This window comes from Engystomops pustulosus, chromosome 11, assembly GCF_040894005.1.
Source record: "Engystomops pustulosus chromosome 11, aEngPut4.maternal, whole genome shotgun sequence".
NCBI lineage: Eukaryota > Metazoa > Chordata > Amphibia > Anura > Leptodactylidae > Engystomops > Engystomops pustulosus.
Window position 1 is genome coordinate 23,923,474 of NC_092421.1, and position 12,401 is coordinate 23,935,874.

Sequence of the window (12,401 nt, forward strand, 5' to 3'; positions counted from 1 at the left end):
TTTAGCTTTTACCCTTTGATCTCAAAATCATGTAGTTCTGCAGATCTTTGTCCAGCTGTTTTTTTTTTGTTCTCGAAAAATCATGCCAAAACATTCGTGCTAAGCGAAAGTTATAGAAACAAATAGTGCCTGTACATCACATATAACAGTGATGGCTAACCTATGGCACTGGTGCCAGAGGTGGCACTCAGAGCCCTTTTTGTGGGCACTCAGGCCATCACCAGAGATGACTCCAGGTATCTTCCTGCAGTCCCAGACAGCCCAGGACTTACTGTGCCCAGAGGTATTTTAAAGTGACAGCGCTACCTGGGACTATTTTCTGCTTTATTGGTGTCCTCAGGTGCTGGTATCAATAAAAGCTGTGACAGAGAAGGGAGTATAAATCACAAATTAAATTTCTGTGTTGGCACTTTGCGATAAATAAGCAGGTCTTTGCTGTAGTTTGGGCACTCGGCCTCTAAAAGGTTCGCCATCACTGACATATAAGATGTAGGGTTAGATTGCTAGGGTAACAATGCCTGTCTTCAAAGGAAATCAGAATCAAGCATGATAAACCAGGGACACTCACAATCCAGGCACTGTGACTGTGGTAATCTTCTTGTATTCGTTATCCATGGCCTCCTACCTTCTAAAATCAACTTTTAGAATTATGTTAATGAGCCTAAGGGGCTCTGGTGGGTGTTTCCAGGGCCCCTCAGTACTGTAGCTTCACAGGCTGTTACACTGTGCAGGAGCACTCCCCCCCCCCCCCTCCCACCATGTGAGATTACAGCAGCAAAGGTTGGGGTGAAAAATACTGAGGGGGAAGGGGAAGACAGTCTGTGAAGCTGCAGCATGGAGGGGCTCTGGCAATTCCCCCAGGAGTTCAGTTTTGATTTTAGACGGAAGGTTTATCATGCTTGAATTTGATGGTAGATTTTTATTTGTGTACCAGGTGTAAAAGTGTCTAAAACTCCTAATAAAACATGGTGCAAATTACAACTAAATGTTGTTGTAAACAGATTAATAAATCTGCCCCATAGCATAAGTTTCCATACATCTATGTAGCACAAATAATGAAGAACCTCATGACATGTTGATGGAACTGCAGTCGCTTATTTTTCAAAAAGAAAAAAATAATTAGTTTAATTGTTTGTTTTTTTTTCTATCATGACATTGCAGGAAGTCTCTGACGTATCACACACACATTTATATAAATAGATTGTGTAAAACTCATCAGCCGGAGCGGCTTGTATCTGCATCATTGTTACTTTAGAAGCTGAATCATAAATAGAATTAGAAATCTTTATAAAATCACTCTAAAAAGGTTGTATCTTACAAAACAAAAAAGGGCATCTTATTTACAATTCTGTTTGAAGGTTAAATCTTCAATATCCTAGGAAAAGTCTAACCCGAAGCAGCAGCTGCAGAAACTTGCCGAGTTTATTACATGGAGCTATTTACACTGTACAGAACACAACGTCGCAGCGCGGGATCAAGCAGTCTTGTTTAAATGCAGGACCTGCCGCATAAACTCATAGGTGGTGAAGGCTACGGCCTGAGATGGGATACAGCGGATGTAGTTGAGAGATAAGCCCCGGTATAGCCCTCTTCTGATGCCATGCTCTCTGTAGACATATGTAAGGGTCTGCAACATTGTCCTGGGAAACGAGAGAGAGAGAGAGAGATTAATATATTTACTAGGAATTGTTCCGGTCTGTGTACAACGCTGCAGAGCATGTTAGTGCTATTCAGAGGATATATTCAATGTAGTGGTGAAGGGGTTGTCCAGTTTAAAAGGAAACCTACCATTTGATCTGATGCATTATGAAGCAAACATACCTTGGGAATGCTGTAGCTACACTGATGCAGGATCATATCTTGGTTAATCCCTGTGCCGAGTGGTTTTGCTGAAAAAACAATTAGACCATTCGGGGCCTTGGGAAAGCTGGGACAGACTGGCAGGGACAGACCCGGGAACTTGGAATTAAAAATGGCTGCTAAGTAAAGCATGGCTAGTCAAGCACTAATCAACCTGAGCTGAATGACTCATACACAGCTGCTGGGGGATGGTGCAGCAATTGATTATTTTGTCTGGAAGGAAGTAAACTGCAAGAGATGATAATGCAATCAGTGAGAAACTCTCTGCTATGAGAAGCGACAAAGCAAGCGCCAGAGCAGACATAGAAGCCACAGAGCTTCATTATCATGATGTTATATCTGTTTTATCAGCAAAACCACTCGGCACAGGGATTAACCAAGATATGATCCTGCATCCGTGTAGCTACAGCATTCTCAAGGTATGTTTGCTTCATAATGCATTAAATCAAATGGTAGGTTTCCTATAAGCACATTCCAGAAAATTATTCATATTTCATTATATAATGAAAAAGTTACACATTTTTTCAAATACACTTTATGTATCAATTCTTCAGCGTTTCCAAAATCTCTGCTTGCTGTCATGCAACAGGAAGGTTCATTGTTTATTTGCTGTAGATAAACACCGGTCCATGGTCACGTGACGTCACACAGGCGCACAGCTCGCTATAACACACTATGTAATCAAAGCTGGGTGATGCCAACAAGCTGTGCACCTGTGTAACATCACATGACCATGGACTGGTGTTTATCTACAGGAAGTAAACATTCTATAGAAACTTTCTATAGTATGAAAGCAAGCAGAGATCTAGAAAACTGTGAGGAATGGATACAGAAACTATATTGTAAAAATGTATTGCTTTTCCTTACACCAGCTTCTAGTTACGCCACTGGAGTCATGCCTTGTACAATATACAAGGCAAAAAAAGTCAAAACTCTGGACACACTCCACTGATTGAGACTTTTTGAGCCTTTTGCATCCCACCTGGCTCCCCAAATTTGCTATAACCTTAAATCAATATTGAAAGAGGCCACAACCTCACAAGACTAGAGCACAATGAACTAGTCTTAATAGATCGGGCCCCATAATGTGTAAACCCAGGAATTTGTAAATATTTTTCATATTATATCTTTTAGAGCTCCACTCCTACCACTCATTGGTGAATACTAGTGTAAATTTCACATAGTTTTTTTTTGTTTTTTGTTTTTTTTTTCTGTAATGGATCAGAACTTCCAACCAAAAGAACCCATGAAAATTCCATGGATGTGTTATGACATGTGCTTTATGTTATAAATTGTTCTGATTTTGCTGAATCCCCTGAAATTACTTACCGGCACTTTTCAGAGTCTGGCAGAATGGCCGAAAGCTGCATCCTCCGTCGTGTAACATCTAATGGGTAACTACAGCAGGTCAAAGGGGAGAAGAATATTAAAACCATGAATTCACCTAAAATAGAACTGTAGCAAAATCTTCAAATATCTGGTGGAGGGCTATTTACTAGGCCAGTGATGGCGAACCTATGACACGCGTATCAGCACTGAGCCATTTTCAGTGACACGCAGCCGCCCGAGAGTTAAGTTTCATCTTTGGCTCCTACACGGCCAGGTGCAGTAGCCGGGAGGCTGAGAGATTGCACTGAGCTCACAGCACATTGTAATAAATAGATCATGTGGAAAATCCCCATATACTGCCATACTGTAGTATGGCAGTACATGGTAGGATCAATCAGACAACCTAGGGTTAAAGTACCCTAGAAGTTAAATAATTATACATATTACATACATATAGTTATTTAAACTATAAATATCACAAAATTATGTTTTTTTTTGTCAAGGTGACACACCACCCGAGTTATGCTCGTTTTTTTGGCAAATTTTGACACACCAAGCTCAAAAAGGTTGCCCATCACTGTACTAGGCTATGACAGTGACCAACCATTTGCCAAAACAAAGTGGCAATTGGAAAGCATCACTTTGTTTCCAGGTGGCTTGTTCTATACATCCAACGATCAGACATTGGAGCATACTCTAATGAGAAAGCATCAAAAGATGAACTTGTGTGGATGAATTTCCAAGATTATCCACAGGGAAGTGAAAAAAGCCTTGTCGACACTTCGTAAAGTTTCTTTACGAAGAACAGGACCCCTGTGATCCGAAGAACAGCATTTCCATTCTAACTAATGGATGGAGTAAGCATGCATCCAGCCGCACCATTTTAGTCTATGGTATTGCTGGATTTTAGCGCTGTGCTCAGCCATCTCAATCACTCACATAGTCAGGGCGCATTCACACAATGTGTTGCGTCATGCGTTGCGTTTTTGTTGCATTCCACTGGCTTCAGCCTTGATTACATGCTACAGTTACATTGCGTTTCCATTGCATCTTCTAAAACGCAATGTAACCTTAGCATGTAATCAAGGCTGAAGCCAGTGGATTGCGCCCACATTCGTGTGAATGCGCCCACAGTGAGCAGAGGGGCAGGGCGCAGCGCATGGCTTACTGCTCAATCAATTAGTGAGACAGGACCCCTGTTCTGCAGATCATCAATCACACCAAACACTTTGTTACCCCTATCCTGTGATTAGGGGATAACTTCTACATTTGGGACAACCCCTTTAAAGCTTGGATGTGTCCTTGTAGGAAAACAGAAACAACTCACGAAATAGTCTGGGCAATAGCTCCTGCTATTCCACCGCATAACAAGCTAGCGGGAGTCTTCAAAACCATAACATCTGGGTTGTCTGAAGATGGTTTTCCCAGTAGTTCTGGGAAGTGTCGCAGTCCATTGGTCTTCAATGTTTCAAAGGTAAAAAATGAAAATCCTGTGAAATAAAAAATATTTATAAAGAGTCCCTGTGTCTGTGTAATTTGTTATATCTTGAGTTTTTAAAAAGGGTTTTCCTCACAAAATAAGTTTGTTCCTATCCTGTGCATAGGACCTATCTTGTTGATTGGTGGGGGTCTCAGTGAGTAGATCAGAGGAACAGGGGGCCCGATGTAGCTTCGCCGCCCCCTCCCCCAAGCCTAACCTTGTTTGAGGTTACCAGAGCCAAATCCGGGCACTGATTTAACAAGGGTAACAACACGAGACTGTGGGGAGATGAGCTTTGAACCCTATATAACCTACCAGCATAGTGGTCTGACCTCAGTAGTGTTGGTTTAAAGATCAACAGGCAACCATTAACAAAAAGAATTAAATGGATGTACCCCTAATAAGCAGTTTCTATTGTGTAAGTTACTGATAGGACAGACCAACAACAATAGGAGCCTTTGCCTGTATGAATAGTGTCACAACACAGTAACCTAGGGGTTAATGTTCCACAAGGAACCTCACTTTTTTTTTTTTTTTGGTAAATGATTTGAAATCCCTTTGATTCTTTTAATGAATTATTAATAGAAATAAAAAAAATAAAAAAAAAACAATTTCCATCTATTAGATCAGTGCCAGTCTATAGAATGATAGTTTCCAGGGTCACATACCTGCATAAGGTGCCATGCCCACAATGGTAGGTAGAAGTCCTCTGTAATAACCACGAAATCCTCCTTCCTGCAATAAGTACCGTAATAAGATAGCAGAAAACAAGCAATGCATTTTCCTTCAATCTGTGCAAGGATCTGTAAGGATCTAATTTTTGGATGATCTTGAGAATACAGGCGGTCCCCTACTTAAGAACACCTGACTTACCTGACGACCCCTAGTTACAAACGGACCTCCAGATGTTGGTAATTTACTGTACTTTAGCCTTCGGCTACAATAAACAGCTGTAACAGTTATCACAGGTGTCTGTAGTGAAGCTTTAGTGTTAATCCTGGTTCTTATGACAATCCAACATTTTTAAAATCCAATTGTCACAGAGACCAAAATAATTTTGGTTGGGGGTTACAATGATAAAATATACAGTTCCAACTTACATACAAACTCAACTTAAGAACAAACCTACAGACCCTATCTTGTATGTAACCCGGGGACTGCCTGCACAATGCTGGTTTTCTGGACAACAGTGCTCTGGGTCACCAAGCTTTGCAGGGAGCTGCCACCCAATTCACTGAGGTCGAGCTGCAATTCTATTCACAGCAGGGTGGCCAGGACTGAAAAAAGTATTCGGAAGGCAGTTCTAGTTTACTGGTTCATTATTCTCTAAGTCATTGGAGGTCCTAATGGCCAGTCCACCAAATAACCTATAACAAGTTTCAATGAAGTCTAAACTGCATGGGAACGATTATTGCACTGTGTTATAATAAATGAAGTAACAGCAGTAAAAGTGTAACTTACAGCTGCACCACATCAAGCAACATGGGGTTAAGGCCATATTTTAATTTTTTTTAAATTATATTTTAATTATTTTAATGCAAAAAGATTTTTTAAAAGGAAGTGGAGAACAAATTTGAATTATTATTATTACTATTATTACTAACCCTTAAAGAAAATCTATCAACAAAAACCAGGGACCCGTCAGTTGCAACCAACCCCCTGCTCTCTCCTTCCTTCCGCTGCCTATGTAATCTAACAGATGTAGAAGGGAGACAGCCTGTGAAGCTTCCACAGAACCTGTTACACTCATTAGCATAATTTTAAAAGTTGATTTTAGAAGGAAGGAGGCCATGGATAAGAAATATAAGAAGATACCACAGTCCCGGTGCCTGGATCTATGACTTTAAGTCTCTGGTTTATCATGATGGATTTTGATGGCGATTTCATACAATACCAAAACAAGTACATTGACATTTAGGATGTTAAGATGTATCTATATTGATGGTCAACACAAAGTAATTAAATACTATAAAGAAAAACAGTACAGAATTGCAGCTTTAAGGCTACATTCACACTAACGTATGGAGGACGTATATATACGGCCGATATACGTCCTCCATAGACGTCAATGGGCGCACGGCGCCCTACGGGAGCGGTACGGTGCAGCACACGTGCGGCACCGTACCCGGAAAAAGATAGGACCTGTCCTATCTTTTGCCGTAATATGCCGTCATGCACCATTAATTCCTATGGAGAGGGGCGGGGGTGAACTGTGCTCCCCTCCTCCTCCTCTCCCCGTACACTGCCGTTGCCCGCTACGGTACTGTACGGGCGGGCAAAGGCAGTTTGAATGTAGCCTAAAAGGGTTTTTCCACAAACCAAGTTAAGCCCTATCCACAGGAATGGGCCTAACGAGGGGTACGATGGGCTCTGCGAGAGACGAGGGTGCGACTGAGGTACCTGGGACCCCATTGGCCTCTTTGTTCTTGTTATCTGTGGGGGTCTCATCACTGAACTTTGGTTCGTAGGACAACCCCTTTAAGAAAATCACATACCTTTGTGTAAATAGTTTTGAAGGTGTGTATGATGCCATTGTATCCAAGTTCTCCTTTCACTTGAAATGCTAGACGTGCTCGGACCATGTCAAGTGGATATGTAAAAATGACTGCAGTGATACCTGAAACAATCCGCAACAATACAAGGTGTCAGACACAACACAATGCAGCTACATTTTAGCCGTCCTATATGTAAGGGCAGGTAACCTTTTCAGTGGTCCCTTCTGCATTTACAGATCAAATAAGTGCATGGCCAATTTCATCTACTGGTGTTGGACATTATGGGGTGGGGGGGGGGGATTTATCAGCACTTCTATGCCAGTTTCTTGCATAAAAGCCCCAAAATACTACAAGAAATCTCGACTATATTTGCGACAACGCACAGGGTGTTCCTGCATTTGAACCTGGCGTGGCCGCCCGACAGATGCATCCAGAGACGGTGGGCGTATGATAAACCTCTCCTTATGACTTGGGGTTGACCCATTTTAGAAAATAAATACTATTGTGTGTATAATTAAAAAAATTACACACTTACCGTATGTACTCGAGTATAAGCAGAGTTTTCAGCACCCTTGTTGTGCTGAAAATTCCCACTCGACTTATACTCAGGTATATAAAAAAAAATAAATAAACTCAGTACTCACCATTCCGACAACTCGTGCAGTTCCTCTCCATGTGCACTGGCCGGCCCGTGCAGATGGAGCTGTTGCGGACCTGGCCTGAAGAAAGAAGAGGCGCTGCTGTCGCGGACCCGCCGCGAACATGGAGATGGAAGAGGAACTGCCCGAGCGATCGGAATGGTGAGTACTGAGTTTATTATTTTTTTTAAGGGTTGACTATATACTAGAGGGGCCTGGCAGGCCATATATACCAGAGGGGGCTGGCAGGCCATATATACCAGAGGGGGCTGGCAGGCCATATATACCAGAGGGGGCTGGCAGGCCATATATACCAGAGGGGGCTGGCAGGCCATATATACCAGAGGGGGCTGGCAGGCCATATATACCAGAGGGGGCTGGCAGGCCATATATACCAGAGGGGGCTGGCAGGCCATATATACCAGAGGGGGCTGGCAGGCCATATATACCAGAGGGGGCTGGCAGGCCATATATACCAGAGGGGGCTGGCAGGCCAAATATACTAGAGGGGGCTGGCAGACCAAATATACTAGAGGGGGCTGGCAGGCCATATATACTAGAGGGGGCTGGCAGGCCATATATACCAGAGGGGGCTGGCAGGCCATATATACTAGAGGGGGCTGTGACCAATGCATTTCCCACCCTCGGCTTATACTCGAGTCAATAAGTTTTTCCAGTTTTCTGTGTTAAAATTAGGGGACTCCGATTATACTTGGGTCAGTTTATATGCAAATTTATACAGTATTCTGTATCAATTCCTCACAGTTTTCAACATCTTTGCTTACTGTCATTCTATAGAAAGCTTCTACGTTTACTACCAGCAGATTTGCTCTGAAATGTCTATTTTGCATTTGTACCCGCTGATCTGTACAGCTCTGCAGAATATGATGGTGCTATATAAATATCTATTTATGATTGCTCAAATTTGTCAAAACTGTACATTTTGCCAGACTTTTTCTTATTTCTATAGTCAACTTTACAACTGGAAGAGTCTGCGGCCGATAGTTGGTAAGACATTCCCATCCCTGCTTCACTTTTTAAAGAGAACATGAATTTTTAGGAGACATGCGAAAACCTGTACGCTCTTATAGCAAGTGTTATAGATGCAGTCACAATGGAAGCTATGTCCTGTATAATAAACAGATACTGTACCCGCCATAGATCCAGCCATTAATCTGTGCACGAGTTCCGATTTACCAATTTTTACGCGCAATAACTAAAATGAAAAGAACGCATGTTATTTATGCATGCAGGAACACATTAACACATTGGCTTTTTGCATAATCTAAATCAGGGGGAAGGAATATATGTGGTGAAGGAGAGGACATATTGATCCATTTATTTTAAAATTAAACAATTTTGGAAAAATGTATGCAGATTAAAAGGAGTTATCCCAATTTTGATGGATACGGGATAACAATCTGATCAGTGCAGGTCCGACTGCTCAAACCCCTGATCACAAGAATTGGGACCCCATACTTGCTAAATAAATGAAGCAGAACTTGGCACGTGTGTTCTGGCGCTCACTTCAGTTCTGAGGGAACATTGGACAGCACTCGCCTACCTCCGTCACTCTTATAGACAGTGAATGGCAGTGTCTGATAGTGGAGCTCTGTGCTCAGCAATTTCCAAGACCTCTTTCCATGCAGATATAGAGCTCCATTTACCTTATATAGGTCATTAAAGATTAAATGCTTTGTGCAGAGTCCACAGGGAGCACTCAGGAACAAAACAAACAACCTAAGCTTCCCAAGTGGTGGTAGCAAAAATTTAGACAAAATTTGATATGGAACTGCGAATCTGAAAAAGACTGAACTGGGACTGCTATATAGATGTATATTAACTAAAATAATCAGCGCAGAAAGTGGGACATGGCCTGTAATACGGACAGAAACATATCAGCAAGTATAACATGGAATTGTTACTGGGTATTTGGCACAGGGTTTCCCATGAACACATGTAAAAATAACCGTATACAAAGCAGCGTTTCATTGCAAATATAACCTTGTGTACACCCACATGGATTTTGGCTTCACTGTTTCCATCTAGGAGGGGTATGAGTGGTGTAATGCTAGGCCTGCTGAGCACAATGTCATCTATTTTCAGATCTTATAGTTACAAAGTTCAATAATGAGCAGGAAGTTATGTTGCAAAACAGTCAACCTTTAGTCATTGTGTTATTCTCTCATGATGAGATACGGACATCACAAGAAAAGAAGAACACCCATACATTAAAAAAATTGACATCAATGTTTTTTTTTGGCAAATTTTACCACATTTGTAATTTTTTTCCAGCTTCCAGTACACAGCATGGAATAATAAATAACGTCACTGAGAAGTAAAAATGTGTTTCGTAGAAAATAAGCCCTCACGTGGAAAAATTAAAAAGTTATACTGATGGTCTACCTAAAAGCTCTTAGAGGATAAGGCCATTTTATTGTCTGTGGCTCGTTCTGTATAATGCAAATAGATAAGGCAGCGATAGTGGAAATAGACCTGCCCCTGCTGCACTGACAAAGTCTGTAAAATAGTCAAGGACTTGCATAAATAAAATCAAGAAAATACCTTTTTATACTTGTCAAACGCCATAAATTGTATGGCACCATAAGGAAAGATTCTGACCATCATGGCTCCATTTCCTTTGTACAATCCCAGGAAACCTTCATTCTTTTTGACAGCAAATATTGTGGATACAATTCCTAAAAAAAGGCAAAACCCCAGCAGTTTATTTTATAACATTTGTCAGAACCCTTTAGAATGTAAATAATATAGTTTATGCATGTGAACCCATTAGGAACAAGTTCTTACCCAAATGTCTGTAGTGGACATTTTGTGCTTGCAACAAAATCTTGATCCTGTCCAGAGGTGCGATAGTTGTTTTCGCACAGCAACTTGCAACACCTAAGTGAAAATAGGCACAAAAATACATTATTATATCATATGCAAAGCTAACAGGTCAGATTTTACTACAATGGTTAAAAATGAGATAATGTTTCTTTCACAGACCAATATCCACAGCACATAGTCACCAGCCACAGCGGAGATGCCAAAGGAGTGACAGCTGGTAAATTCTGGTATTTTTTGCTGAAGTTTTTCAGCATTTTTTTTCCCCAATACTTTAGACATTGCTTTTATTAGAACAAGTGGTTTACCTCCTGCGACAAAAGACCTAAGCAAATAGAAGTCTCTGTATCCAGGGTTTTTAAGTTGGGTTTTGGATGGGGTAATAGCTGCTTCGGAAGTCATCTTGATCAATAATGCATGTTTTCTTTATGGATAATCTATAGAAGAATGCTGGAAGATAGAAATAAATGTTAACGTAATCACATGACAGGAAGGGTGGAAACATTTGATATTTAATAATCAGGTAAAATTATGAGACTTACCGTATTTTATCCTACTAACTATATGGGATATCAAACTTAAATCTACCACCAGGATGAAGGATTGTAAACCAAGCACACTCACATACTAGTGTGTGTCCCCTCTGGCAGGATCAGCTCTTCTTTTTGCTTCTTATGCCCTGGCTTTTACAAAAAAGGCTTTTTAATACTATGCAAATTAACCTGAGGGGCTTCAGGATAGGGGATTACAATAAAACTTGGTACAGCCCCTTTAAGTGTCATATACTTTTCTGTTACTGTAAATCTGGATGACAAGTTTACAAAATGTGATATATCGGGTCACATCTTCCCCCGGTTATGGCCAGTTTTGAAGCTTAGGACATGTGTCCTGTAGATGGTCAACCACACCTCATCTGTTTAAGGAGACTTTAAAAAAATGTGCTGACAAAGCAGAAGAGAGAGTGACATAGAGTCACATACACACACACATATATATATATATAAATATGTGCTCCATATAACAAGGTTATTCACCAAGGTCAGAAGAAAGTAAGGTCACTACACTGCATGAAACTAAACACCCCAGGCAATCAATACAATACAGCCTGCTGTCATGACGTACACACACACACACATATATATCGCCCTCCATATAATACCGCAGACATGTGCAGTAATGTTTAAACAAATAACAAGTCACAAGGAACACGTTGAAAAGTTGAGGGGTAACAAAACAAAACACAATATAATATAATATAACACCACATACACATCTATGACCCCGCAATGACATGAGGTCAATTCAGATCATGTGGAGGGAGGGGGGAGGTGGGTAATATTTAAAGGGATATTCCAAATAACCTAGAGAATGACACCTTTAAACACTTTGCCAACTGGTAATAAGCACCATATGTGTATTGAGGCAATATACCCAGGCAAACAGAACATATATATATATATATACACCATATACACCATAGGTAGGAGCTGCCACACCGTGCCCATAAATAGTTCCCACGTCTTACCAGCTGCAGGATAAGCTTCAGGAAGTGACATCACATCGCGGGCACAGCAAGGGATCTATATTGGGCAAGATCCGCTCCGGTGACTACCATGATGCCCTCCTTTACTTTAGATGACAGTCCTAATGACAGACTGTTATCCAGACCAATACTTCACAGCTCACTCATGCCGTGTGCGCAGTCGCATTAGGCAACAACTTCGGGAATAACAGCAGCATCAGAACAGAAGCGGC

At 41.2% G+C, this 12,401-nt stretch overlaps 1 protein-coding gene across 5 annotated transcripts; it reads right to left on the minus strand.

Annotated features, from left to right (window-relative positions):
- Positions 1 to 12,398, minus strand: SLC25A16 (solute carrier family 25 member 16). Of its 5 annotated transcripts, none has more exons than XM_072131134.1 (11): positions 12,172 to 12,398; positions 11,275 to 11,325; positions 10,955 to 11,096; positions 10,611 to 10,703; positions 10,368 to 10,501; positions 8,955 to 9,018; positions 7,165 to 7,286; positions 5,338 to 5,404; positions 4,517 to 4,679; positions 3,190 to 3,258; positions 1 to 1,640 (listed from the first exon to the last, which is right to left on the minus strand). In XM_072131134.1, the coding sequence occupies exons 3-11, from the start codon at positions 11,046 to 11,048 to the stop codon at positions 1,475 to 1,477; spliced, it is 972 nt and encodes a 323-aa protein (XP_071987235.1). In that variant the 5' UTR covers positions 11,049 to 11,096; positions 11,275 to 11,325; positions 12,172 to 12,398; the 3' UTR covers positions 1 to 1,474. The 5 variants fall into 5 exon arrangements, with proteins under 5 accessions (XP_071987235.1, XP_071987232.1, XP_071987231.1 ...); XM_072131131.1 differs by having other exon boundaries at positions 11,271 to 11,325; XM_072131130.1 differs by lacking the exon at positions 11,275 to 11,325.
- Positions 12,399 to 12,401: the final 3 nt, after the last annotated feature.